Here is a 24,330-nt window from a genome sequence, read left to right as displayed (position 1 = left end):
ATGATAAAATCCTTGATACCCTTTTGGTCAACATTCTTTTGGTTTTTTTTGTAAGACTCTTTGTATTGTAATACCATTGATGCTAGTTCGCATGAATCCAAGCGGTGTATGTCTGCGTGGTCGAGTCTTAAGCAAGGCCAGTCAAACGATCCCAATCCAACTGCAGGCTGAAGTACTCGGACCAGTAATTCGCCAGCTCCTTCTGATTCATCGCTGCCACATCCTGCTGCACCGCTCCACCATTTCCCTCGACCGCCCTCGCCTTCCCCTCCGCTCCCGACGACTCCTCACCAACCCCCACCGCTCCGTTCTGCACCCCACTGTTCCCGCTCAACGCCGTCGCCGGAGAACTCAAACTGCTCCCCTGTCGATCCGACGGCGAAGCCGAACTCTTCTCATTCCCACTGCTCGCCGCAGTATTTCCAAACGTCGTCGTCGGATCGGGTATGAACGGATCGTAGCAGAAGGACTGTTTCGGTGCACCTCCCGTCGTGTTCTCCTGCTGATCGTACGTGTTGTTGAACAGAGTCACTAGAGGAACGCTCGCGAGCGACCGAGCGAGCGGCGATCCGGACGACGCAGCCAACGCTCCAGCGAACAAACTCGTGGGCTCCGAAACCGCACCCCCGAAAGTGTTGTTCGAGCTGGATCCACCAAAAGGCGAAGCGGTCATCACAGACTGCGCACCAGCTGTCGGCGACAGGAACGACGAACCAAAGATAGGCGGTAGAAAGGCGGATTGCGAGTTGAATGCCATTTGCGACGTATCGCTTCCTCCACCGCCACCGGGTGTGAGCGGGAGATGCGAGGATGGCGTTGCGGTAGCGTGCAACTCGCCGGCAAGTCCAGAAGATACGGCCGTATGGCCTTCCGAACTCGCACCAGCTCCGTCCTGCTGCTGTCCACCGCCGTACCCAAATCCGTTCGTGATCGGCGAACTGACCGGATCCATCCCCCCTGCCGCACCTTGCTGCTGCTGCTGCTGCTGCTGCACCGAGCTCCTCACAGCCATGCTCGCAGCCTCCGGCGTCTCCCTCGCAGCCACCGCGAGCTTCCTCAACACCCTCAATCCCGGTTTTGCCATCTTGAGTCCCGTCCACTTCTCCGGCATCCTATCGAAGAAATCCGTCAGGATCGCCAGATCCTCCAACGCCGACTCGGCATGCTTGCTCTGAGGATTGACAAAGACGATGTACGCACCGGCGATGGCGGCTTGGTAGGTGTAGTACGCGATCTTCCAGAACATGGTCGCGCGCGCACGGCCCAGCAGGTCGATCATGGTCGTTTGTGCTCGCGTGATGCGGCGGAGCGCTTGGGCGCAGATGTGGAGCGAGACTTGGTTGAGTTCGCCTGCACCTGCTCTGGCCGGATTGACCGACGCGTTGCCGCCCGTCGGTTTGCTCGAGGCGTCGGCATCCGCATCCGCGTTGGGAAACAGGTTGGCTCGATGCAGCGCCAAAATCATGTAGAACACCTCGACAGCAAGGTTGCCCGATTGGTGCACCTCCATAAGGCCTTTCGTCTTGATATCGACGCCCGCGGCATGGTAATTGTGGATGGCCTCCTCCTCCGTCTCGGAACCAAGCAAGTCGATGCGGCCGAGATCAGGTCGGTACCGATCGGGGATGTGCATGTACCACTGCAGAACTTGCTCGGTGAATTCGATGATTCGTGTCTGACTCCAGCTACGATCTTGGTTCTCGTCGAGATAGGTGCGCGCCAGCTGGCTAAATTCGCATTGCAGAATGGCGTAGGTGATGGCGCCAGATGTGTCGCCGACGCCTCTGGTGCCAGGAAAACGGCAGCTGAAGCGAGTGATGCCCAGAGGACGGCCAAAGATGCTCGAGAGGATGACGTCCTGGTGAACGACGGCCCACCAGAGGCGTCGTCGCGTATCGGCCTCGACCGGGTCCCATTCGGGTTTCATCTTGTACGGGTCGACGTGGAGTCCAATCGACTGCGCCTGACGAGCGACCGAGCCGAGGAGCGGCCAGAAGGAGGCAGCGCGTTCGGTGTTGAGCAGGTACGCTCCAATGAGGAGCTGCGAATGGATGGTCTGCAGCGTAGGTGCGGAAAGGAACGAACAGAGGCGGAGCGACTGGTATGCAGCCGAGAGGAAGAGGTCCGAGACCATAGCCGGCGACCTCGCATTTACATTCGATGGCGGGTGCTGCAAGTCTGCGGTGCTAGGCTGACTCGATGCTGCTTCATGATGCAGCGCGGCCACAGGTGAGGAGGCTCTGCTGACGTTACGACTAGGCTGCTGAGACGCTTCGCCAGTGAGGAAAGCGTCGAGCATCCTTACTTTGCGGTCGACGCTGACGGTGGTGCTCTCGAGGTCGCAATTCTTGCCAAGGGCGCAGATCATGAGGAACACGGCGAACCAGGGCAGCGACACCTGCGATTGCTGCTTGCGCGACATTCTGGAGAAAGCCTTTGCGTGATCGATGGCGGTGGGTATGGTCAGGGCAGGACACATGGCGGAAAAGTGGCGAACGAACGAGGCACAGATGCTATCGAAATCGTCTGGCTTGGGGAAGAAAGGCAAGACCTCGTCGATGAAGGCTGTGCCTGAGCTCCAGATGGTTGCAAAAGGGAAGGTATCGCGGGAGGGGTCGAGAACGCTGTTGAAGGCAGACTGCATGTCCCTGCGTGCCATGGTCTCCTGCATGTTGGAGCTGGGGTTGTCTGTGGTGGCGCGTGAAGAGCCAGCAGTGGTGGCAGCAACTTTGCGAAGGACTTTGTCGCCGGACGAGGTGTCACCATAGTACATAGGAGTACCATTTATGTTTTTGGGCGAATCGAGGTCGTTGCTGTTGAGATTGGATGTGCGACGTTGGAACTGATCCTTGTAAATGGCCGACGAGCTAGCTGCATGTACGAGTCGATCGACGGGGGAGGAAGAGCTGCTAGCACCATTGCCGTCGCTCGGCCGCGAAGATTCGATCGAAGACGAGGCGGTTCTCTCGTTCGGGGATGCCTGAGATTGAGATGAGGAGGAAGGGTGTGACGCAGGACCTGACCAATGCAGTATGCGAGATTTGAAAGCATTCGAGTCGGCATCCTGATGCTGTGGCCCTGCGATCTCAGCAAGCATCTGAAGACCACGAGCAGCGTGCATATCGTGGGAGCTGGAATGCGAGTGGTATCGGTCCGCCGTTGCATGCGGCCACGTCGTACTACTGCTGGATGGGCGATTGTATGCAAAATTCTGATGATGCGGAGAGGATGCTGAGGCAGGCTGCTGTGCTCGAAGCAGCTGCTGCAGACGGCGAGTCTCATTTCGTGCCTCTTCCAGCTCGTTCTGGAGCGCGCTGAGCCGGCGACTGTCGTGGAACGATTTGTCGTCTTCGTCGTCCGAGTCGTCGAGTACACCGGATTGGCGAGAGGAGCCAGAAGCGGGCTGGTGAGGGAGACGCGGATCGTAGCTGCAGTCGTTGGCCTGGCCTGATCGAGCACATCGTCCGCATGCTGGTCGACCTCGATCACAGGCACGTTTGCCTTTCAAGCACGGAAGACACGATTTTGGGATGCGGAGGCGTTTGCGTTTGGCCGATGGGCCATCGTCGTGCGTAGCTGTAGTGACGTCGTCGATGTCGGTAGGCATAGTGACAACGAAGTGGAGAGCAGAAGGATGGGGAAGCTGCCGCAATCAGGGCCGAATGCTGTCAAGCCGAGTCTGGCTTGCGGGCGATGGGAGGATCGCGAACAAATGTATGCGGGGATAACGAAAGGCCGCAGGGTTCAATAGGTCGGGTAGACGCTGTGGTGCTCACAAGAGCTTGGCTGCAAAGGCGATGGTGCAATGCCGGAGCGTGCGGCGATGGCGATAGTAGTGCGGGTCGATGATATGGCTGGGTTTGTGTGTCCGCGTGGCAATGACGACTGAGCTGAGGTGATGAAGATACCCCACGTCGGACAGCAATGAAGTTGAAGTTGGTGAGGCAGAGAGTGGCGGAGAGCACAGCACCAGCGGAGCAGAGGAATCGTGTCCGAGTTGGCTGCAATCCAGCCGCCTCGATTGGGTGGAAAAATCAAACGGAAAAGCCGACAACGCGCGGTGGCGGAGTCTGTCAGTCACGGTCGTCGAATCGCAGAATCTCGATTTGTTCTTTCTCGTGCTCGTGGCCTGCAACTCAACTCGTACAAGTACAGATACCTCGGACGCTTTCCGAACAGCTCTCCTTCGCAAGCTATGAAGACAGCTTCGTAAACGGCAGAGCAGATTCTGCTCGATACAGTGAGCGTCGGGTGGCGGATCGTCGCGTTGACTGGCGTTTGGTGGCAGAGATGCACGCATGCAACGCGGCACTCATAGACGCTCAATCCGACACAACTGCCCTGCTTCATGGCGGCAGCGGCGGCAGTACCAGGACCCCTTCGGATCGGCTAATTTCGCAGCCTCTTCGTGCATCGCCCCGCAAAGATGCCCCATCATTCCGAAGTTCTCCTAGGAGTTACACGGGAGAGCAGGAGTCTCTGCCTGGTAATGAAGCAAACCTCTTCCGAGGTGCGCAATTACGACTCTGGCCCAACACCTAACATCTCTTATTGATTAATAAATTCCGCAGGTGCGCGGATGTGTGAACCTAATTTTTGAGCCAGATTTTAGGAACGGGATTTGTGACGTCGTGTTCCTTGCATGGACGAATGAAGTTTGACACCGACATCGACTTCGACTTCGACATCGACTCCGACATTGGCGTCCGTCCCTCCATCGTATCGTTCTCACGCGACATTTGGTGTTCAGACGTCGAGGACCCGGGCAGACCAGGATGTCCGCCTCATCGTCCGCGAGTTCACCGGACGATCCATTGTCTGCTCATGCAGCTGGTCGCCACGCCGCGTCCGGCGACGAGGGCCCGAACGCCAACTCGCATACAACGCCCAAACAGCATCGTAGCCGGCAAGTCTCAACGAGCTCGCGCAACACACCATCTCGCCTCTCTTCGAACAGGCAACGCATTCCGACGCTCGAGCATGCGGACCTGTTCACCCCTGCTTCCACCGATACCGGTCTCGTACATCGATCTGCTCAAGTATCGACTGATGCGATGAACCCACACCGCCTCGTAAAGATGTCTGAATTTACAAAACCGTCACCAATTCGTCAACGCGCTGGCAAGAGCAAGTCCATCCAGCCGATCGCCGCTCGCACAGATGAGGACGAGGACATCAACCGGCTACGGCCCCCTTCCTTCGCCGAGTCTCAATTTGCAACCATCATTCGTCGTCAGAGGAAGAGGAGGGTCGTGTCGCCAACTACCAATCTTGACGCAAATGGCATCGCTTCTGTCCTCGACCTCGAAGCTTCCACGATCCTCGACGCAACAACGTCGAAGCATCAATCCACAACTGATGCCTCCAGGAGCGACGATCTCACCGCGTCCGAATCCGGCTGGGGTCACGCTCTTCGCCACGGCGAGCTCAAAGCGGCTCCAGGTCTACAGCCCGATGCACCTACCACCACCCTCGCATCGGATCGCCAAGACCCACTTATGGCCATCCATCGAGCATGGGAATTTGCCGGTTGGGGCTCCATTTCGCTTCTCGAGCTTCCTTCACCAGCCTCAAACTTGCCAATATCAAGCGCCGCTGAACCACCACGCCTTCAGCTTGGGCAGTGGAAAGCTTCGGCCATCGCAGGCAATGCCGTCACCGGTTCTGTCTTTTACGCCCTCCCAGCTGTCGTGGCAGTCTCATCCGTCATGTCGCCCATCTCGATCTTCGTTGCGTGCCTGCTGCTCTACCCCTTCCGCCCCATCATCTGCGAGCTCGCCTCTGCCTTATCTGCAAGCAACGCAGGCAACTATTCGTATCTGACCAACATCTCCTCCAAGCTCGTAGCTGTGCTGGCTGCTGCCATCACGCTTCTTGATGCGGTCGCCACCGGTGCTGTCAGCGCCGGCACCGCAAGCGCTTACATTGAAGGCGAGATGCTCACCAGCCACACCCACATCGATGGTCGTGTCATTTCGATCCTCCTACTCGTCGGACTTGCAGCGCTCTGCTTGCTTGGAATGCGCGACTCGAGTAGCGTGGCGCTGGGCATGTTTGTACTCCACGTCGTCACCATGTTCATGCTCATCGTTGCCGGACTCGTTGCCTGGATCCGTACCGGCAATTCGCTGCTGCACGAGAATTGGGCCATCGGCATGGCTGCCATACGTGATCCTTCGACGGGGAAAGGCATTGCGCGCGCCATTTTTGACGGCGTCTGCGTCGCCTTTGTTGGTCTAACCGGCTTCGAATGCAGCCCGTCCTACATCAACCAGGTCAAGCCCGGCGAGTTTCCCAAGGCGCTTCGAAACCTGCACATCATCGTCTTGCTCACCGAGGCGCCCCTCATGCTGCTCGTAATTGCTCTCGTCCCGATGCAGGCCATTCTGAGTGGTGCCAACGTGCTTTCGCTGTTAGGACAGGTGGCTGGAAGAGGCGCTTGGCTCAAGATCTTTGTAGTCATCGACGCCTGCCTGGTTCTCTGTGGTGGCATCATCACGGGGATCGTCGCCTTTTGCGGCCTTGTGGACACGCTCTGCGACGACAGGGTCGTCCCTCGAGCCTTGCAGCGTCGGCTGCCCAAGACCGGCGCCACCTACCCTTCTGTTGCCCTCTTTCTCGCCCTGACGCTAGTGATGAGCGCCACGTGCGGCTTCAACCTGACCACCCTGTCTTCGGTGTTCAGCGTGTCCTTCCTCTGCGTCATGACGCTGTTCGGAATCTCGCTCGTGCTGCTCAAGTATGCGCGACCTTCACTGCCGAGATCTCCTATCGCTCATCTGTCAGTCGTGCTGCTGGGTATCGGGACCGGAATCACCGCCATGGCTGGCAATTTTGCGCTGTCTCCTGTCATCATTGTTCAGACGCTCGTCTATTTTGTCGCCATGGCCGCGGTGCTCATGGCGTTGGCTCAAAGGGTCGACCTCGCTCGCATTACAGTGTGGCTAGTAGAGCATCAGCGCTCTTCGTGCCTCGGGCGGCTTTTGTCGAGGCTCGAAAAGAGACTTATTGGCTGGATCCGCAGTGAACGCAATCACCCGGTCATCTACTTCACCAAGTCGGACGACATCTCGGTGCTTGCCAACGCACTCTACTACATCAAACGCAACGAACCGACGTCCAAGTGCAAATTGGTGCATTGCTACAAGTCGATCGAAAACATTCCAGAACAACTTGACGAGACGTTTCAGCTGGTCGATGAGATCTTTCCCACCGTCACGGTGGACCTGGTATTCGTCGAAGCACCTTTCACACCGCAGGTGGTTCGTGCCATCGCTGATCGCCTCGGCATTCCCCTTTCGCGATCCTTCATCTCGTGTCCCAGCGGTCGTGGTGCGCTCATCTCCTCGCAACATCCACTCTGCGATTATGGCGGTCTGCGCATCATTCTGCCTTAGGTAGCGCTCCAGTCTCGGTCATTCGTGTTTGCTGTTTCCACACCTCGCCTCCATCGCATTTTCCCCTTTATACCCGGCTTTGAAAGCATTACAGGCATTGCATTCCATCCCATTGTGTCAGAGCAGCAACTGCTAATGATTGTCTGAAAACGAAAGCATGAGCCAGCTGCTGAGGTCATTTGTGTCTGTAAGGCAGCTCATCTCGTCTCGCGTCCAGCTCGTCAGAAGCGGCTTTGTGTGTTGGTTCCAGGATCGCCAAATGATTTCCTCGGCTGTGCCGTAGAAGACGCCGCTGCCGACTGACTGGCAGATTGACTGACAGCCCGTCCGACGCAGACTGCATGCACGGTGCGTGATTTTCCCTCGAAAAAACGGTGGTTGTCGGAGGCGATCCGAAAAAAAGTGGGCAAAGCGAAAGAGGCTCGAGCGGCTATTGAAGGTCAGAAAGCGCCTATCGCTGAAACAGCGCCGCAGCTGTTGCTTAGCCTCTCCACCTTCGTCTCCTCTACAATTCGTCTCACCGTCACCTCCGCTGCCCTCATCGCTGCTCAGCACTTACTCCGCGGTCACCTGTACGGTATCTTTGACGCCGGCGATCGAATCAAACATACGGCCCGCTCCTCTACAGTCCGACCTCTCGCTGTCCTGATCGACTGCTGCTTGTCTCACCACCAACAACCGCAGCCCACCAGACTGGCGGCCCAGCAACTCGCATTCGTCTTTCGACTCACTAGCGCTCAGCGTGACCTGGAAACACCAGCTGCAGTGTACCTGGCTGCCATTCCGTTTGCCACATCGAGCACGACGACCTGCTGAGCAGCCAAGAGTCGCAACAGATCAATTTGGCGAGCCGTCTTAGCAGCTTCGCCATAGACGCTGCTCGATCGACACTATGAGGCGCGAACCTGCGCCTAGAAGCGCTCGCTCGGCCAAGATTGCCGTCTGCGATCTGCTCTCCCGCCTGGTGCCGCTGCCTGTTCAGTCCGCACCCTCCACGTACATGGTCACGCCAGAAATCAGGACGACGCTCCACAAGAACCTATTCCGTCACCTGCTCGAGAGCGTCCCCAGTCCCGCCGTGCTTCTACCCTGCGATCCCGGCACCAGTGTCGCCGAGGCGCTCAACCTGCTCGCCACCCATGGCTGGAACCTCTCCCGCGCACAGATCGAAGAGACGCGCGAAATCGCGCTCGCTCGCAAAAAGGGCAAGCAGGCACAGCGTGCGCAGTCGCCTTGGTCCACCTCGAGCGCCTACGATGACGTCGAAGACCCCGATCTCTTGGGTCCAGAGTACTCGGAGTCCCGTAGAGGCATGCCGTGCGGTCATCTCTTTCAAAAAGGTGAGGCCATCTACCGCTGCCGCGACTGCGGGCTCGACGATACGTGCGTCCAGTGTGCCCCCTGTTTTCAAGCCTCGATCCATGCCAGGGACGACCACGACGTCGTATTCAGCGTTTCCTCTTCCAGCGGAGGCTGCTGCGACTGCGGAGATCCCGAGGCGTGGAAGCAGGACGTGTGCTGTCGCTATCACTCGGATTCCTCCTCCAACACAAATACCTCCCTAGCCGACATGGAGCTCGAGAGCGAATCACAGGAGCGTGCGGAACGCGTACTCAACTCCTCCACGACTGCCGGCGGATCGTCGAGCGGTGCGGAAGAAGCTGACGGTCTCGATCAGATCGACGCCGCCCTCGCAGCGCTGCCTGGACAAGTGCGCGATCCTTTGCTTGACGTAGTCGCCGAGCTCGTCACGCTCATCGTGACTGTCTTCGACCACGCACCCGAATTCGAGGGATCCGTTTCTCTCCACACAGCGGATGCCGTATCGCAGCTCCCGAGTCTCGAAGAAGGCCTCGTGGCGCAGCAGACCAGCCGCACACCGACCAAGCGCAAGAGCAGCACTTCGGGACCGCGCGACAGCGACGAGGAGATGAGCGCAGTCGAAGTCGAAAACTTGGTTGGCGACAGCATCGACGAGGACGACCAGGATGAGAGCAACCACAGCGACCGTGCTTGGGGTTCCCGTGCTCGCAGAGGCAGTCGCTCGGATCCCGATAGCAAATACATTGGCGAAGGTAGCAGTTGGCGATCGGCGCCGCACTCCCTCGAGACCCGGAGCAGCAGCACTTCCGACAACGTTGTGGCAGCTAGCGAGATGCTCTCGTTCTCGGCGTCGCGGAAGAAATCTGGCTTGGACGGCGCCAAGTCCCAGTCCGCTGGTAATGCAGCCAGCACCAGTCGCCAGTATGCCGTGATCTTGTGGAACGACGAAAAGCACAGCTTCAGTCAAGTGATCGACATTGTGACCGACGCCACAGGTCGCTCCGAACACGATGCGAAAGGAGTTGCAGAGCGTGTCGACAAGCACGGCCGAGAAATCATTGAGGTGGGACCGGATCTGCGTCGACTGCACCAGATTGCACGCGTGCTGCATTCTATTGATCTCGCCGTCACCATTCAGCCCGCTTTCGATGTCTTTGCCGAAGAAGTGATTCAGGTCGTGCTCAACTTTCTCATGGACCTTTCCAACTGCAACCTGTATCTGCCCTCGTCGCAAGATGCCACAGCACCGCTTGCCTCATCGTTCTCGCTCGGTTCCTGGCTCGGACAGCCACTCAAGCCGGATGGCGCAGCGTTCAAGCATATTGTTGCGCGAAGCCTTTTGACTCCCTTCCATCCCCTCAAGCCCATCCAGGCGGGCTCGATGAGCCCAGAATTCTTCGATCCTCGCCACCTCACTCACTACGAGGGTCTTCTTCTGTTGGACTGCAAATTGTGGAAGTCGGCGCGGATCGACATCAAGGCGCTCCTCATGTCGCTCATCGCGCACCGAGAGATCAAGAAGGAGGTGGCGTTGCGCTTTGCCAAGGTCTATCCCAAGCTCGTCGAGACATTCACATTCAAGGACCGCGAACAGGAGTATTCCATCTGCTTCTTGACAGTCCAGCTCTTCAGTGTGCCTTCGATCGCGACCATGCTGGTCGACAAGGCGAGCTTCCTGTCCAAGCTGTTCCTCCTCCTACAGTCCATCTTTGCGGGCTCGCTGGTCAACGAAAAGACGGATCTCGTCCTACCACCGCCGACGCGTGCGCAGAGCCAGGCCAATGTCCACCTCATCTTCCTGCGCCAGTCCCGCAGCTACCACATCTTTTACGACATTCGATACCTTTTGGCGTCCGAAGGCGTTCAGAAGCTCATCGCCCAGGGTGGGCACGGCCACCTCGACTATTTTCTCATCTGCCTTTCGCTCTTTCAGGCGATCCATCCGTCGAAGCGCGCCGTCTCTGCCCACGTCGAATTCGAGAGCGAGATGTGGATCCCCGTCTTCCACATCAGCTCGCATCTCGGCAAGGCGGCCAAGATGTTTGGTGAAGCGTTTGCCCACGCTGCCCCAGAACAGCTCTTCGAAGCCATCGTTGGTACGATCCACGCCATCTGCTGGAGCTCCTCCAAGTTGTCCCGCGAAGATCCAGATACGTACCCCGAGGTCGCCTTCCACGATGCCAGCTACACCATCGGAACCCAAGTTGGTACCAAGACGATGCCCGTCATCTCGTTCCCGGTCGAATCGCAATCCGTTAGCTTTCATCATCCCTTGCACTGGCTTTTCGCCGAGCTCATCAGGCAGATCCCCGTCGTTGGCCACGAGAAGCTACAGAGGTGGTCTGGCTCCGAACGCCTCGACGCCTTGCTCGGCGCCAAGCTGGATGAGAACAATCTGTTGATCGCCATCGACTATCCCCTGCGCGTTTGCGTCAAACTTGCGCAGATCCGTTGCAACATGTGGGTGCGCAACGGCTTCGTGATCCGCTCGCAAGCGCACCACTATCGCGACAACTCCATGCGTGGCATCATGTACGACCAGGATCTGCTGCTCATCCAAGCAGGCTTTGCCATCCTCGACACAGACCGCTTCCTGCTCACGCTGCTCGATCGATTCAATCTCCTGACATGGTTCAATCAGACAGACACTCCTGGCGACAGACCCTACGACGCAGTGCAGGGCGTCTTCCTGGCAGAGGAGCTCCTGTTCCTCATCACCACGTGTCTGTCCGAGATGTCCTCGGTATGCGCATGGCCCATCGAGGCACAGATCCGACGCGAAGTGATCCACTTCCTCGCGCTTGGACAAGGCACATTCACCGATGTGACGAAGAACATTCCCGAAAAGTTCACCGACCACGCTGCTTTCGAGCGGATCCTGTCGCAGGTGTCGACCTTCCGCGCCCCGGACGGCACGCACGATTTCGGCATCTTTGAGCTCAAAGACGAGTGTTACGCCGAGATCCGGCCCTTCTTCTACCATTACACCCGCAACCAGCGCGAAAAGGTGGAAGAGGTCCTCCGTGAAAGGCAAAAGAAAGGTCTGGCCCGAAGCAGCGGACGTGCAGTCTCGGCCATCAAGGACGAAGAGCTTCCACCGCTAGTGCCGGAACCGGCTCTTTACCAGCTGCGCGGCACCCTGTTCGGACGCCTGCTCGACGTCCTGTCGAATGACATCCTCGTCTCGTTGCTGTTCAAGGCGTTCGATCAGACGCTCTCTCTACATGCGTATGCGCCGGACATGCTCGTCGATGCCGCGCTGCAGATCATCATGATCGGACTGGTCGATGCGGCCGGCAGCTTTGCGGACAAAGCAGCCACACTGCTCTCTTCTCAGCTCCAAGAAGCTGACTCGCAGCAAGGCAGCCTCGGTGGCGAGCCTGCCAGGTCCGAGTCGACTCTGGTCGAAATGCTTTGCCGCGCCGAGCTGCTCGACAAGTTCAAGCCGTTTAAGGCCAAGATCACTTGGTGTCTGGAAAAGGTGGCAACCCACTCTGCCAAGGCGCGCAACGTCGTCGAGGCACATTTCGCAGCCACAGGACGCGGTCCGGTCTCGACTGACGCGCGAAACTCGGTTTCGGGCATTGCGCCGAAGAAGAGGACCGCCGAGGAAGCTCGACGAGCCGCCGCAAAAGCTCGCCAGGCTGCCATCATGCAAAAGTTTTCGGCACAGCAAAAGAGTCTGCTCGATCAGCTCGGTGCCGACGATGAAGACGACGACGACGATGGCGATGAGGGCGAGGTGGATGCGGCGACGTCATCGATTGGAATCGATTCGAAAGCGCCCAAGAGAACGTGGGGAAGCTGCATCCTGTGCCAAGAGAGCCTGGGATCAAACAAGGCGTTCGGCAGCCTTGCTCACATCCAACAAAGCAGGATGATGCGGATGACTCCCAAGCAGGACGCACCAAGCTTGCAACAAGCTTTGGAAGCACCGCTCACTATGGATCGCAACAGCAGCAGCACAGGCAAACGAGTTCAAGGCACCACCCCGATGGGTCGAGCCGGTCTTCCGTCGTCTGCAAAGTCAAGGCAAGGACCCGCCTACGGCAGCTTCCCGCAGGACGATCATCGATTCGGCTTCTATGCATCGGCCTGTGGTCATCTGATGCATCTGCAATGCTTCGAGACCTACTGCCGAAGCGTCGAACAGCGTCACACGCAGCAGATCGCCCGCAACCACCCTGAGGATCTGCACCGCTCCGAATTCATCTGCCCGCTGTGTAAGAGCCTCGGCAACGTGATCTTGCCTGTGGCCGACGTTGCTCCTGCGACGACCGCGGAAGGAGTGTTCCCGCCTTTCGGCTCAGTTGCGTCGGACGAAACGCCACTGCAGGACTGGATTCGCAAGATAAACATCGACATTCTGAAGCATTCATCCAAGACCAACGTCGCCGACTACCAGGAGACGGATCACGGCAGCGGCGCCTTCCTGCCGTTTTTCGTCGACCATTCACAGACTTCTCTGCAGATGCGTCTCGAGATGGCCAACATCAATCGCTCTACAGGACAGATGATCGATCGATTGATGAATGTGCTCAAGCCCATGTCGCACGCCACAAAAGCGGTCAGGGAGAAGCTGCAGCAGCACACCATCCTGGCTCCACAGGGAAGAAAAATGTACATTCCCGAAGAGCTCGTCGCATACACGATCGCGATGCTCGAGGTCTCGCAGCGAGGCATGACGCCTTCGCCTTCGACAGACTGCGACGTACCCGTGGAGCAGAGGTCGGTCGCCGACGCGCTCAACGATTCGACCGTGGACCTTTTGAGGTCGTTGATACACTGCCTACGTGTATCGACATTGACTTTCCACGAAGGGTCCAAGGGTCCCGACATCATTCGTCGAGGCCTTCTGAAGCGATTGCTGCCGCACTGGGGTGGAGACGATGCGGTTCGCTCGCCCCTGCTCCTTCGTGACCCCATCTCGATTCTCATTGAAGCTGCCGTAGTGGCGCCGGACGCATTGACGCAGTGCACGGCACTCATGTACTACGTGTGTCTGGTGCAGACCGTCTTTGGTCTGGCACAGCCGTCGATCTGGCCGCAGGTGTACGGCCACATGGGCAACCTCTTTGGATCATCTTCGGCGCCTCGACCGGGCGCTGGTCTCAAGCCGGGCCACATCAGCAAGGAGGACGTCGAAGAAGCCAGGCTCATCTTCCCCGACGTGCGCTGGACCGTCGCCAACATCATCGGCTTTGTCGGCTACGCCAGGGGCAACATCACGCTCGGATTTGACAACTTGGACGACGACACGTTGGCCAAGATGATTTGCAGCTACACGCTGCCCTTCTTGCGTCGTGCTGCGATCCTGCGACGCGTGCTGGGTGTGCCGACGGCTGACGATGGAGCTGCAAGGCAAGGGGGCGAAGGATCGCCAGGCGAGTACCGCAGGCTCCTCACGCAGCTGCACATCCCGATGCCTTCTGAGGCTTTGCCCGTGCGTGCAGAGAAGCAGACACCCATGGCGAGCCTGGTGGAAGGCTGGATCAAGCACGCGTACGTGCCACTGGCTTCGCTCTTCCGCCCGTTGCCAATCCAGCCCGGACCGCTCGGCAGTTCGCACCTCGCGATCCAAGGATTCAACTCGAGTGTTCACGATCGACCCTCGAGTGCTGCTGCTGCTATGGCAGGCGTTGGAAGCGCATCCGGAAGCGCATCGCTGGCCAGTGGAACGCTCGGCCGTTCATCTGCCGGATTGCACTCGCTCACTTCGTCCTACCTCCAAGCAGCCGAATCGCATCCAACCTTGCTTCTGGAGCACCCGCACATCTACGAGCTGGCCAAACTGCCCGCTGATCTCGCCACCTTGCTGCAGGATACACGTCGACGACCTTGCAAGAAGTGCGGCAACGTCCCACCCGAGCCCGCGCTGTGCTTGCTGTGCGGCGATGTGGTCTGTCTGCAATCCTTCTGCTGTCAGAGCGAAGACGATGGCGAACGGGGAGAATGCAACCAGCACATGGATACGTGCGGCGGTAGTGTCGGTGTGTACTTCAAGATCAAGAGCAACCTCGTGCTGCTGCTGTACCAAGGGAACGGCACCTTCCACTTTTTGTCGCCGTATCTCGACAGTCACGGCGAGATCGATGTTGGGCTCAGGAAGGGTCGACCGCAGAAGTTGCATCAGCAGAGGTACGATGAATTGAGAAAGCAGATCTGGGGCCATGGTGTGGCGAACATCGTGGCGAGGAAGATCGAGGCTGCGATGGATCAGGGTGGTTGGCAGACATTTTAGAGGTAGAGCTAGAAGGAGAATAACTTTGTGGTCAAAGAAATGGTGATGATTGCCATGCATGTCAAGAGTCAGAGCGTGTCTGGGTGCAAAAAGTGTGATGAGACTGGGATGTGTGGGTGCCAGCGAGGGTCAAGTTCTGGCAGGGCTGATTAGGTCTTGCAGACTGGCGACGGCGGATTGTGTTGCGGCGTATTCCTGATAGGCGTGTTGGATGCATGCTTTTTCCACGTATTCCACCTGGTGATCTTCCAGTCGCTGCAGAGCTACCTCGACCTGGTCGTTGATGTACAGCTGGGCCAGTCGGTCTGACCAAAATCTGTGCAAAGTGCGTAGCGTCCTCTGCACATGGTCGCTGTCCAGCTTTAGGTCCGAGAGACTCGTGGGAAGCGGCGAAGACGATTTGCGGCAATGCAGTAGGAAAGTGAGCAGGAACAGAGGAAGACTCGTTCGACCGGTGGAAGAGATGAACAGTGGGTGAATTTGATCCCTCTCCACCAAGTCTTCGTCGATCGCCTCGGGTCGGTCTGGAATGGTTGCGTAGAGTGGACAGAAGGATGATAGCCAACCCTCCTGAGAGCTCGGTAAGAGTTGATTGAGTTGATGCAGTGCATCGATGGCGACACTTTCGGTGCGGAGTGCAGGTTCCATGTCCTCTGTCTTCTCATCCTCGTCCTCGTCTTCATCCTCTTCGCCTGAACGAGGATATCTGTCAGCAATACGGGACAGCAACTCGTCGAAGGCCGCTAAGACCTCGTGGATCGACTTGAAGGGCGAAGCGGGCTCGGAAAGGAAGGCTTGGAGGAACGCTTTCCTCTCCAGAGGAAACCGCAAATCCACTGTGAAACGCTCCATATCCGTCTCGGTGTCGAGGCAGAAGCCGTACCGTGTGAGGAGGAGAGCGTTGGTGAGTGGGCCGTACGTGTTGAACATCTCGGCGCCGCGAGCGTGCGAGGTCAAGGTGCGCATATCGAGGGTGTCGACGTGGTCCTCCGGGGTCTCCTCACCGCTGTCGTCGTCCTTCGCGATGGTAGAAGCTGTCTCAGTACCTTCTTCTTCTTCCCCGTTGTCGACATGGCTTTGCGCCTCTGGCTCATGCGCAGCACGATTTTCTCCTTCTTCATCCTCATCTGCTTTCACGTCTTCTTTGTTTGCTTCCGTCCCGAATCGACACATCTCTTGCTCGTGTCCCGTCAAAAATGCCACCCCACACAGCTCGCACACGTCCTGATCCGATTCAAACTGGACCGTATGCACCTCCGCATGGTTGAATAGATCCGCCACAGGAACCAGCCCTACGCCGTGGTAAGTATCCACGATGAAGTCTCGCGAAGAGACGTGCGTGTACGCTGTCAAGAATGTACCCTCCAGTCCGTCGAGATGTTGCCTCTGCGTAGCATCAAACAGTTTGCTCCGTGCGAGTATTGGGATGCCCGTGGAACAAAAATACTCGAGGGCTTTGGCTTTGCTCATGCCGTAATCGTGCGAGTAAGGCCATGTCGTTGAGGTCGAGAGATGGTAGGAGAGGGAAGCACGGTTGTCGATCCGATCTGCTTCTGTGCCTGATATCCAACGCCATGGTGAGGAATCGTCGGATGTATCCCGTAGAAAGGGAAGGGAGACAGGGAGGCGTGGTAGAATAGAGATGAATGGCTCAAATTTCGATACTGAGCCGAGACATCGTTCGTACAGCAGACAGAGAGCGAGTTCCAGCCCGACCGTCTCGTGTGATTCGCTGAGCCATTTTCCTTTAAGCACTGACGAGAGTGCCGACGTCTTGCGTGAGAGAACAGCGGATTTCGGGATGGTAGCGACGACCACATCGTTGTCGATCAGGTTGTCCGCATGGACTGCGATGCTCCATGATATCGAATCACCCGAATAGCGCAAGTCCAAATTGGATCCAATGTGAAGTCCTTGTGATCGACACCATGTCAGAAAGCGTTTCAGACGCGGTGGTTGAGATCGAGGTGTTGGAACAGAAGAGCAAGACGTGGAGCATGTTTCGGCGCCCTCTTTGCTGCTTGTGGACGAGGTGGAGGATGCAATGGAACTTCGGCTTTGCAGTCCGGAGCTGGAGCGCTGTGTCCGTCGACGCTTGGCGGCTCGCGGTGAGGCGGAGGATGTGCTCGATTCCGCCATTGCAAACGATGTCGTCCGATGAACGTAGGAGGCCCCAAAGGACAGTCAGCCAAGGTTAGCGTGGTGCAGGAACGCGTCCTGTCAGGGTCCACAAGGCAGAGGCACGAACTCGAGAAACGCGAGCTTCTGATGGACCCTGAATTTGCTCACACCAAGCCCAGTTGAACCCTTGAAAGGATCGATCCGGTTCGGGATGCCCGATCGATCTGTTCATTGATGTCATCGACAACTTGGCTAGAGAACTTTCTAGAGACGGACCTTCCAAGTAGAGGCGAAGTGACTCGAAGTCAAGTTGCGAGCTTCGGCGATTCCGAATACCGAATTGGTCTCAGACCGAGGAGGTGGAGGAAACGGAGAGGTCGCTTTGTGACTTTGTCGATACGCTGCGACCGCGAGAAGCATGTTCGGCAAGCATATCTTACATTCAATAGCCCCATCTCCAGAAGCCTCATCTCCGAGTTCCCCGCTGATGACGAGCGCAATTGCGATAAGGTTAAACACGGAAGGGCCGCTTCCGAGCGTGTACTCACGTCGTAACTTACTCGATCCTTAGCCAGATGGCAACGCTGGGACATTGGCTCATGATGCTGTTACCCTATCTCTGATATCGTGTGTCAAGGTGGCATAGTGAAGGGGAACGCTTCCAGGGACCCAGGAACGTAGAGAAACAAATGGCTGCGTCGGCTGCTTTAGCGCAAAATATGCAGCGCGGAAGATCAACTTCCGTGTGGCATCGTCGCTCGTCACCATCGTGGGACACACTCCGACTTTTGCGCTTAACTTTATGCACAACTGCGCTTCTCCAAAAGGAAGAAAACCGCCCGTTGGTTCCCCACTTTTACGCTTACCTGTCTGCTACAGGCCGCCACAGCTCTCAGAAACCGTCGGTCTGACTCCAATCTGCCCAGCCTCCGCCGGTCCTCGAACTGTCATGGACAGCTGATCATCGTATGCGCTCGTCTTCGCCTTCAAAGCCGATCAGGCCGTTAATACCTAGCTCCGCATGAACAACCGCTCGCTTCCCGCCACAATCGTCCGCACCAGTGCCTTCCGAATCGGAACTGTGGGAAAAGGCTCATCCAAACAAAAGGGTTGGTATCACAAGACCTTCTTCGCCGAGCGACATGATGATTGTGTGTCACGGTGACACCGTGCGTCCATTCACGCCGAGTCGCGGGTTTCCATAAATAGCGGGGGTCGATGTCGACATCGCAGACTGCTCTGTCAGACTGTTGCGAGCTGGCAGGACAAAGGCGAGCGGAGTCGGAAGTTTATCTCGAAACACGGAAGGAAGCCTCTCCTGCATGAAAAGCCATGTTTGCGGAAAGAATCTCTCCTTTAAATTTTCTTCGAGCCTGATCCGTGCGTCAATTCTTCCAAACAACACTTTTCATCTTCGAGTCAGGTTGGTCGCAGCAACAGCTGTCCGCCCTTGTCTACACTATCACGTCAACGATATTCAGCATCACCGCCCCATTGTGAGTCAAAAATCTTGACAGACAGCCTTACACAGACGTGAGCTCGATCATGCTTTCGGCACCAGCAACTCTGCTCAGACACGCTGGTCGAGCAGCGCGGCCGGCCCGGTTCGCCTTGTCTTCTCAGAATGCTCCAAAACTGACTCCGAGAGTCGTCGCATGCCCTGTGGCTATTGCTCGCCATCTATCTACTTCAGCATCGTTAGCAACAATGTCGACTCCTTACAAGGTCATTCACACCACCGAGGCACCCGGTGCGGTCGCGCCTTACTCGCAGGCTGTGGTCCACAACGGCGTAGCCTACGTCTCGGGCTGCATTCCTTTCACCCCACAGATGAAGCTTGTCGAAGGTGGAATTGAGGAGCAGACCGAGCAGGCGCTCAACAACCTGTTCGCCGTGGTCAAGGCCGCCGGCTCCGAGCCATCTGTGAGTGCCCCCAACGAGATCAAAAATCTTTCTCGATCGTCCCTTTCTGCTTGCTGACTCTTTCCGCTCGCTTCTCGTGAGGTATAAACAGCACGTGCTCAAATGCACCATCTTCATGAAGGACATGAACAACTTTGAGAAGATCAACGCCATCTACGAAAAGCGCTTCGCTCCCTTCAAGCCCGCCCGATCCGCCGTCGAAGTCGCTCGTCTTCCTAAGGACGTTGGCGTCGAGATCGAGTGCATCGCTGCCGTGAAGTCCAACCTATGATTATTTGTACAGCCGCAGATTGAAGACAACACTTAGCCGCAATCCAATTTTGATCTCAACCTGAATCGGGCGTAGAGCAGCCCAGAGCAGCCAAACGAGGAGCTGTCGCCGATGCGAAAGGCCTGTGTCTGCAGAATAATGAATCGGTCATGCGATGATCATCGAGGTGCATATCGAGGAAGATTGCGAGCGACTAAAACAGCTTAGCGAGACGGACCACTGTAAGCCGATACTTGGGTCAGAGTTCGTCATCGGTGACCACCTGACAAAGCCACGAGGGCGCGATTAAGGCCTGAAGAGGAATAGTTGTGTTTCGTCAGAGCTTTCTGGGCCGTAGAGCGAAACCGTCGGGAGCACACATTGCCGGATCACACGGCTAATTGAGCAAGCGAGAGGTTGTGTCCCAGCAAGAAGCAGTAGAAGGCAGCATACATTGTCGGTAATCTCGTTGCATAGGCGAGCACGAGACTCGGATTACGGAAAAGGTCTGCTCCGCCACTAGCTTCGTTCTCGGCGTCTGTTGCCATGCTCCTGCTCCTGCTTCTATTGCAAAGCACAGCCCATTTCTTATCGTCGACGCACGGCATCGCATGCAACAGGTCTCATTTCGAACGTCTCTGTGATGGAGCCGAACTGATCGAAGTCTGTGGAAGCCCTACCGGAGCCACGCGAATCAATGTCTCTCGCAATAGACGCAGGTGACGTACTCATCCGTCTCGAAGTACTTCCATCGAGCATCGCAAGCTGCGCACTGAGCAAGGCGGTGGCTCAAATCATCTCGTTACGAGGATGAATTAAAGGCCATGGGCTCAGGTGTGCCAGGTCGCCGCTGCGGACCACAATCAACGATAAGTACGATTTCCTTGCTGCGACCGGCGCTCGAAACACTTTGTCCTCGCTTAGCTCTCGCAATGCATAACTTAGCGCGCTTTTGCTGTTTGCTTCCCGGCAACCTTGCCTCGCGCAGTTTCACTATGTCGTTTAGCGAACCTTCCTAAAAGAGCGAGCGAAATTACCCTTCGACAAACGTGGCAGGCAGGACTTGTTAGCTGTGCGCGTACACTCAGAGACCTTTATCGAGTCGGGTTCAAATCTGCGCTTTGAAACCACAACTCGGCTCAGGTCGACAGATCCAAGCTCTCGCCAGACTGTCCGGCGGAAAGACATCCGACCGCAGTCAGGCCGCACCAAGTTGCCGCCGCCCTCATCGCATCAACCTTCGGCAAGATACCGATGAGCCGCTCCAGAAGAGTGCAGTAAGGTCAGCGATCTCGGCGATGTTCGAGTTCGCCGTTGTGCCTTCGCCAAACTGTTCCGGGGATCTCCTGCAGTCAAAGCCTTGCTCAGCTGCGACTAGCTCTCGTTGTGAACAGGCAGCGACGTTGGTAGTTCGCTTGGTGCGGGGAAAAGACATGTCAGCTTGGATGGCTCAGACACGAGGAAGCGGCCATGACGAAGCGATCTTGCCGCCAGCTGGGATCGTGGCTGGCTTTTGAATTTGCCGAGCCCGACTGCGAATTTGATGGATCCCCGCAGTGAACTCCAGCCAATCGCTTTCCCCAAAATCGCAACGGAACTTGACAGCTCGAAATCTTCCTCGCGGTGCAAGCAACCTGCTGCAGAAGGCCTCTTGGCTCCCATCGCAACGTTCTGATCATGCACCTCGCCAGATCTTGACCGGCGAACGGGCGGGCGGGCCAACGATGTCTTGTCGTGACCATCCATGGCGAACGAGTGGCAAACGCGACCATGCGCTAGCTGATCACACTGGAACAGCCGTTGACCTACCTTCGAAGTCAGACTCCGCAAAGCCGTCGAGCATTAAGATAGACATTTCTTTTCTTCTCAGCAAAAGACGTCATGGTATCATTCTTTTGCTCACCCATGGTTTCGGGCGATGCACTTCCGCGACGTGGTTGTCAATGGCATAGACGAACGGCACATTAGCGTCGGATGAAGGGTGTCCAGAGACCAAGGCATGCACATTATCTTCTGCAGACACCTGCAAGGTGATAGAGGCAATCTTGGAAGCGGCCGGAGATGCGAGCCGAACCATCGGCAGACACGGAAGGTGGTGTGCCGGTTATCAATCCGCTCGTCATCGTTGTCGCTGATCACGAGAGGTAACAGCCAAAACAGGGTTGACAGGAATCATCGCTACAACCAGCCCGTACAAATCGGCAAATAAGGTTGATTGATGCACCCCGGCCAAGCTTCCAATCGCCACCAATAATGCCGTCGGCCTGCCAAATCGAGAGTGTGACGTGAATCGAGCGTGCATGTACGCGAGATGCGCTAATGCGCGTGTGCTGCAGCTCGACAAAGCCCAGGTTTGGCACTCCGACGTGTCCAGGAAAGGTGGCGGCCACAAGACCCCGACCCCCACCCTTCCGCTGCCGCTGCCGCCGTTTACCGACGCGAGCCTGCGGCTTGACCTCCTCCGAAGTACTCTGGCGCATTCAAGTCCGTTGCTAGCCTGTGATCTTTCCATCAGCTTATCGCAGAAGGCTGTTGTTCGTTTGCGATACATCATCAATCATGGCAACCAAACTGTAAGTCTTTTTACGCGAGGATAGGGGCTGACCGTCTGCTCTGAATTAGTCTTCGATTTTGGCTTGAATTGACACATCGGGTCTTGTGAGAAACTGGACCCCTATTCGACTGCAGCATGCCGACAGTGGCACACCATCTCCCTGGACACCCAACTCGACAGCAAGACATACTGCTGCTTTCGCGTCTTGGCTGCGGCTGTGTTGGTCTGCCCCAATCATGGGTGTCAGGTGTCAGCCTCCCTGTCTCTAGAGTGTGACAGTTCCTGCGCTGGCGTCGCCGCCGTCCGTAGTAAGAGATGGCTTTTTTCAGCCTCGGATGCTGACCAACTCGAACAGAAGGGCGCTCGGCTAGCGAGTCAACCTCGCCTGTTCCCTGTTGTTCTTCTCGAGATCCCTCGCCCGCCACCCTCTGTTTGCCCGCCAGCGGCAGACTCCAGGTTGCCGTTGCCTTTTACCGTGCTCGGTCTTGGTCTCGGTCTCCTTTTGCTGCCAAAAAAAGCTTCGTACAGTTGACTACGAGTCTCTGTGCACTATGAAGGCAGGAGTTTAGACGCTGTCTGATTCGGTTCACAGGCTTCCGATCCCCGGTGTAGAGTCACCTTCGACCCAGAGATGCTGTTAGCCTCGCCTGCTTTCTCGCGTCCTAAGCGCCAGGGTTTGATACGGTCCTGTACGAACGTTGACGCTAGACCGCAGCAGGACGGTGAAGGACAGAGCAACGATCTGCTTGCCAGCTCCACCAGATCAACTTCACGGCTATAAAGGGAGCCAGGCTCGTCCGTTCCTCTTCAACAATCCCCATCTCACAAACCAGCAGCTCCCTCTTCCTTGCACCTATCTCCCCTACCCCTACAACCAAAATGCAGCTCAAGCTTTCCTTCGTTGCCGGCCTCATCGCCACCTCGGCGCTCGCCGTCGCCGCTCCCGTCGAGCAGGAGCGCGGCATCAACATCGAAATCTCGAAGCGTGCCACCCTCACCAAGGCCGGCACCAGCGAGATCGATTGGACCAAGGTTGACGCTCACATGAGCAGCTTGCGAGCCAAGTACGCCAAGAACTTCGCCAACTACGAGAAGAACACCGGCAAGGTCCACCCTCAGAAGCGTGAGCTTCCCGAGCACCTCGCCAAGCGTGCGACCGGCACCGTCTCGCTCACTGATCAGCAGGGTGGTGAGCTCTGGACCGGTACCATGGCTTACGGTACCCCTGCGCAGAGCTTCCCCATCGACTTTGACACCGGCTCCTCGGACACCCTTGTCAACCCTGGCGCTTACACTCCCAGCAAGTCGTCCACCTCCAAGACCAACGGAGACCAGTTCTCCACCGCATACGGTGACGGCACCACCGCTCAAGGTACCATCTACACCGACACTGTCCACATCGCTGGCTTGAGCGCTGCCAACACCGCCATCGGTGTCTCCAACACTCAGTTCATCGACTCTTCCGAGGGCTCGCAGGGAATCTCTGGCATGGCTCTTCCTCAGCTTGCTGCTTTCGGCTCCAAGTACCTCCCCTATTTCTACAGCCTCAAGAATGCCGGTGCTGTTTCATCTGGCAAGTTCCAGTTCGACCTGCGCACCTCGGGCTCCACCCTCTTCCTCGGCGGTACCAACTCGGCCAAGTACTCCACTACCCCCATCTACCAGAGCCTCGACTCGAGCCAGGGCTTCTGGCAGGTCCCAGCTTCGGTCAACGGCCAGAGCATCGAATCGATCGTCGACACCGGCACCACCATCATCGTCGCTCCTACCTCGCAGGCCAAGCAGCTCTTCGCCAAGCTCGGCTTGCCCACCTTCACCCAGGACGGCTCCACCTACGCATACTACAACTGCAACAGCCCTCCCACCATCACCTTCAAGTACGGAAGCTACTCCAAGTCGCTCTCGGCTGCTACCACCTCGTTCGGTACCACCAACAACGGCGACTGTGTGCTCTCGATCGCTGGTGGTGACGTCGGCGTCAACGCCTGGGTTACCGGTGACTCGTGGCTCCAGAACACCGTGGCCATCTTTGACACCGACAACAACCGCGTCGGCTTCGCCAACAAGGCTTAAAGCCGTACAAGGAAAGAAACAAAACAATACAAAGATACAATGCAATGGGCGTCTCGACTCTCAAAATTCACGACTTCTATACGATGATTCGGCTCGCAGAACCACGGAAGATACACCCGGTTCCGCTCGCAGCCTCTCCTGATGTTGACAATCAATGTAGCTCGCCTTTTAAGAGCATCTCAGAGATCAATACAGAAGATGACACCGATAACAACATACACCACATCCTTGCATTGTGCTTCCGAGAAGTCTTTCGCATTTGTGCTTGACCGTGTTCCTCTCAAAGTTTAGCCAGCGTTCTCGTTCTCACCTGTCGTAAAGTTGTTCTCGCACTCGTATCATCGTTCCGCAGTGTCCAATGCTTCTCTGGGAGTCAGCGTCATTCCCGGCAGACCCATCAGGCATCCATAGGACCTCCCTAAAGTGGACGAATTTCGCACATCACTGG

General features: G+C 57.0%; 9 protein-coding genes across 9 annotated transcripts; 5 read left to right on the top strand and 4 right to left on the bottom strand.

Moving 5' to 3' along the window:
• Positions 1–127: 127 nt before the first annotated feature.
• Positions 128–3,607, bottom strand: PHSY_004213 (C6 transcription factor; the record flags this gene model as incomplete). Its single annotated transcript, XM_012334827.1, has 1 exon — positions 128–3,607. One exon carries the CDS (start codon positions 3,605–3,607, stop codon positions 128–130), a length of 3,480 nt encoding a protein of 1,159 aa, XP_012190217.1.
• A 165-nt stretch (positions 3,608–3,772) lies between these two features.
• On the bottom strand, positions 3,773–4,350 carry PHSY_004212 (protein AFG2; the record flags this gene model as incomplete). The annotated part of the gene is made up of 2 exons (XM_012334826.1): positions 3,773–4,016; positions 4,160–4,350. 2 exons carry the CDS (start codon positions 4,348–4,350, stop codon positions 3,773–3,775), a joined length of 435 nt encoding a protein of 144 aa, XP_012190216.1.
• Positions 4,351–4,775: 425 nt separating this feature from the next.
• PHSY_004211 (AAAP amino acid permease) lies at positions 4,776–7,397 on the top strand (the record flags this gene model as incomplete). Its single annotated transcript, XM_012334825.1, has 1 exon — positions 4,776–7,397. The coding sequence occupies one exon, from the start codon at positions 4,776–4,778 to the stop codon at positions 7,395–7,397; it is 2,622 nt and encodes an 873-aa protein (XP_012190215.1).
• A 1,000-nt stretch (positions 7,398–8,397) lies between these two features.
• Positions 8,398–14,961, top strand: PHSY_004210 (hypothetical protein; the record flags this gene model as incomplete). The annotated part of the gene is made up of 1 exon (XM_012334824.1): positions 8,398–14,961. The coding sequence occupies one exon, from the start codon at positions 8,398–8,400 to the stop codon at positions 14,959–14,961; it is 6,564 nt and encodes a 2,187-aa protein (XP_012190214.1).
• A 129-nt stretch (positions 14,962–15,090) lies between these two features.
• Positions 15,091–17,100, bottom strand: PHSY_004209 (hypothetical protein; the record flags this gene model as incomplete). Its single annotated transcript, XM_012334823.1, has 1 exon — positions 15,091–17,100. One exon carries the CDS (start codon positions 17,098–17,100, stop codon positions 15,091–15,093), a length of 2,010 nt encoding a protein of 669 aa, XP_012190213.1.
• A 216-nt stretch (positions 17,101–17,316) lies between these two features.
• PHSY_004208 (hypothetical protein) lies at positions 17,317–19,276 on the top strand (the record flags this gene model as incomplete). Its single annotated transcript, XM_012334822.1, has 3 exons — positions 17,317–17,592; positions 18,808–19,005; positions 19,127–19,276. 3 exons carry the CDS (start codon positions 17,317–17,319, stop codon positions 19,274–19,276), a joined length of 624 nt encoding a protein of 207 aa, XP_012190212.1.
• A 32-nt stretch (positions 19,277–19,308) lies between these two features.
• PHSY_004207 (ATPase) lies at positions 19,309–21,332 on the bottom strand (the record flags this gene model as incomplete). The annotated part of the gene is made up of 2 exons (XM_012334821.1): positions 19,309–19,404; positions 21,159–21,332. 2 exons carry the CDS (start codon positions 21,330–21,332, stop codon positions 19,309–19,311), a joined length of 270 nt encoding a protein of 89 aa, XP_012190211.1.
• A 223-nt stretch (positions 21,333–21,555) lies between these two features.
• On the top strand, positions 21,556–22,590 carry PHSY_004206 (RNA12 protein; the record flags this gene model as incomplete). Its single annotated transcript, XM_012334820.1, has 2 exons — positions 21,556–21,828; positions 22,402–22,590. The coding sequence occupies 2 exons, from the start codon at positions 21,556–21,558 to the stop codon at positions 22,588–22,590; spliced, it is 462 nt and encodes a 153-aa protein (XP_012190210.1).
• A 98-nt stretch (positions 22,591–22,688) lies between these two features.
• PHSY_004205 (endopeptidase) lies at positions 22,689–23,882 on the top strand (the record flags this gene model as incomplete). The annotated part of the gene is made up of 1 exon (XM_012334819.1): positions 22,689–23,882. The coding sequence occupies one exon, from the start codon at positions 22,689–22,691 to the stop codon at positions 23,880–23,882; it is 1,194 nt and encodes a 397-aa protein (XP_012190209.1).
• Between the last annotated feature and the right edge of the window lie 448 nt (positions 23,883–24,330).

Source organism: Pseudozyma hubeiensis (assembly GCF_000403515.1).
Source record: "Pseudozyma hubeiensis SY62 DNA, scaffold: PHS42, whole genome shotgun sequence".
NCBI lineage: Eukaryota > Fungi > Basidiomycota > Ustilaginomycetes > Ustilaginales > Ustilaginaceae > Pseudozyma > Pseudozyma hubeiensis.
This window is presented reverse-complemented; position numbering and strand designations above follow the sequence as displayed.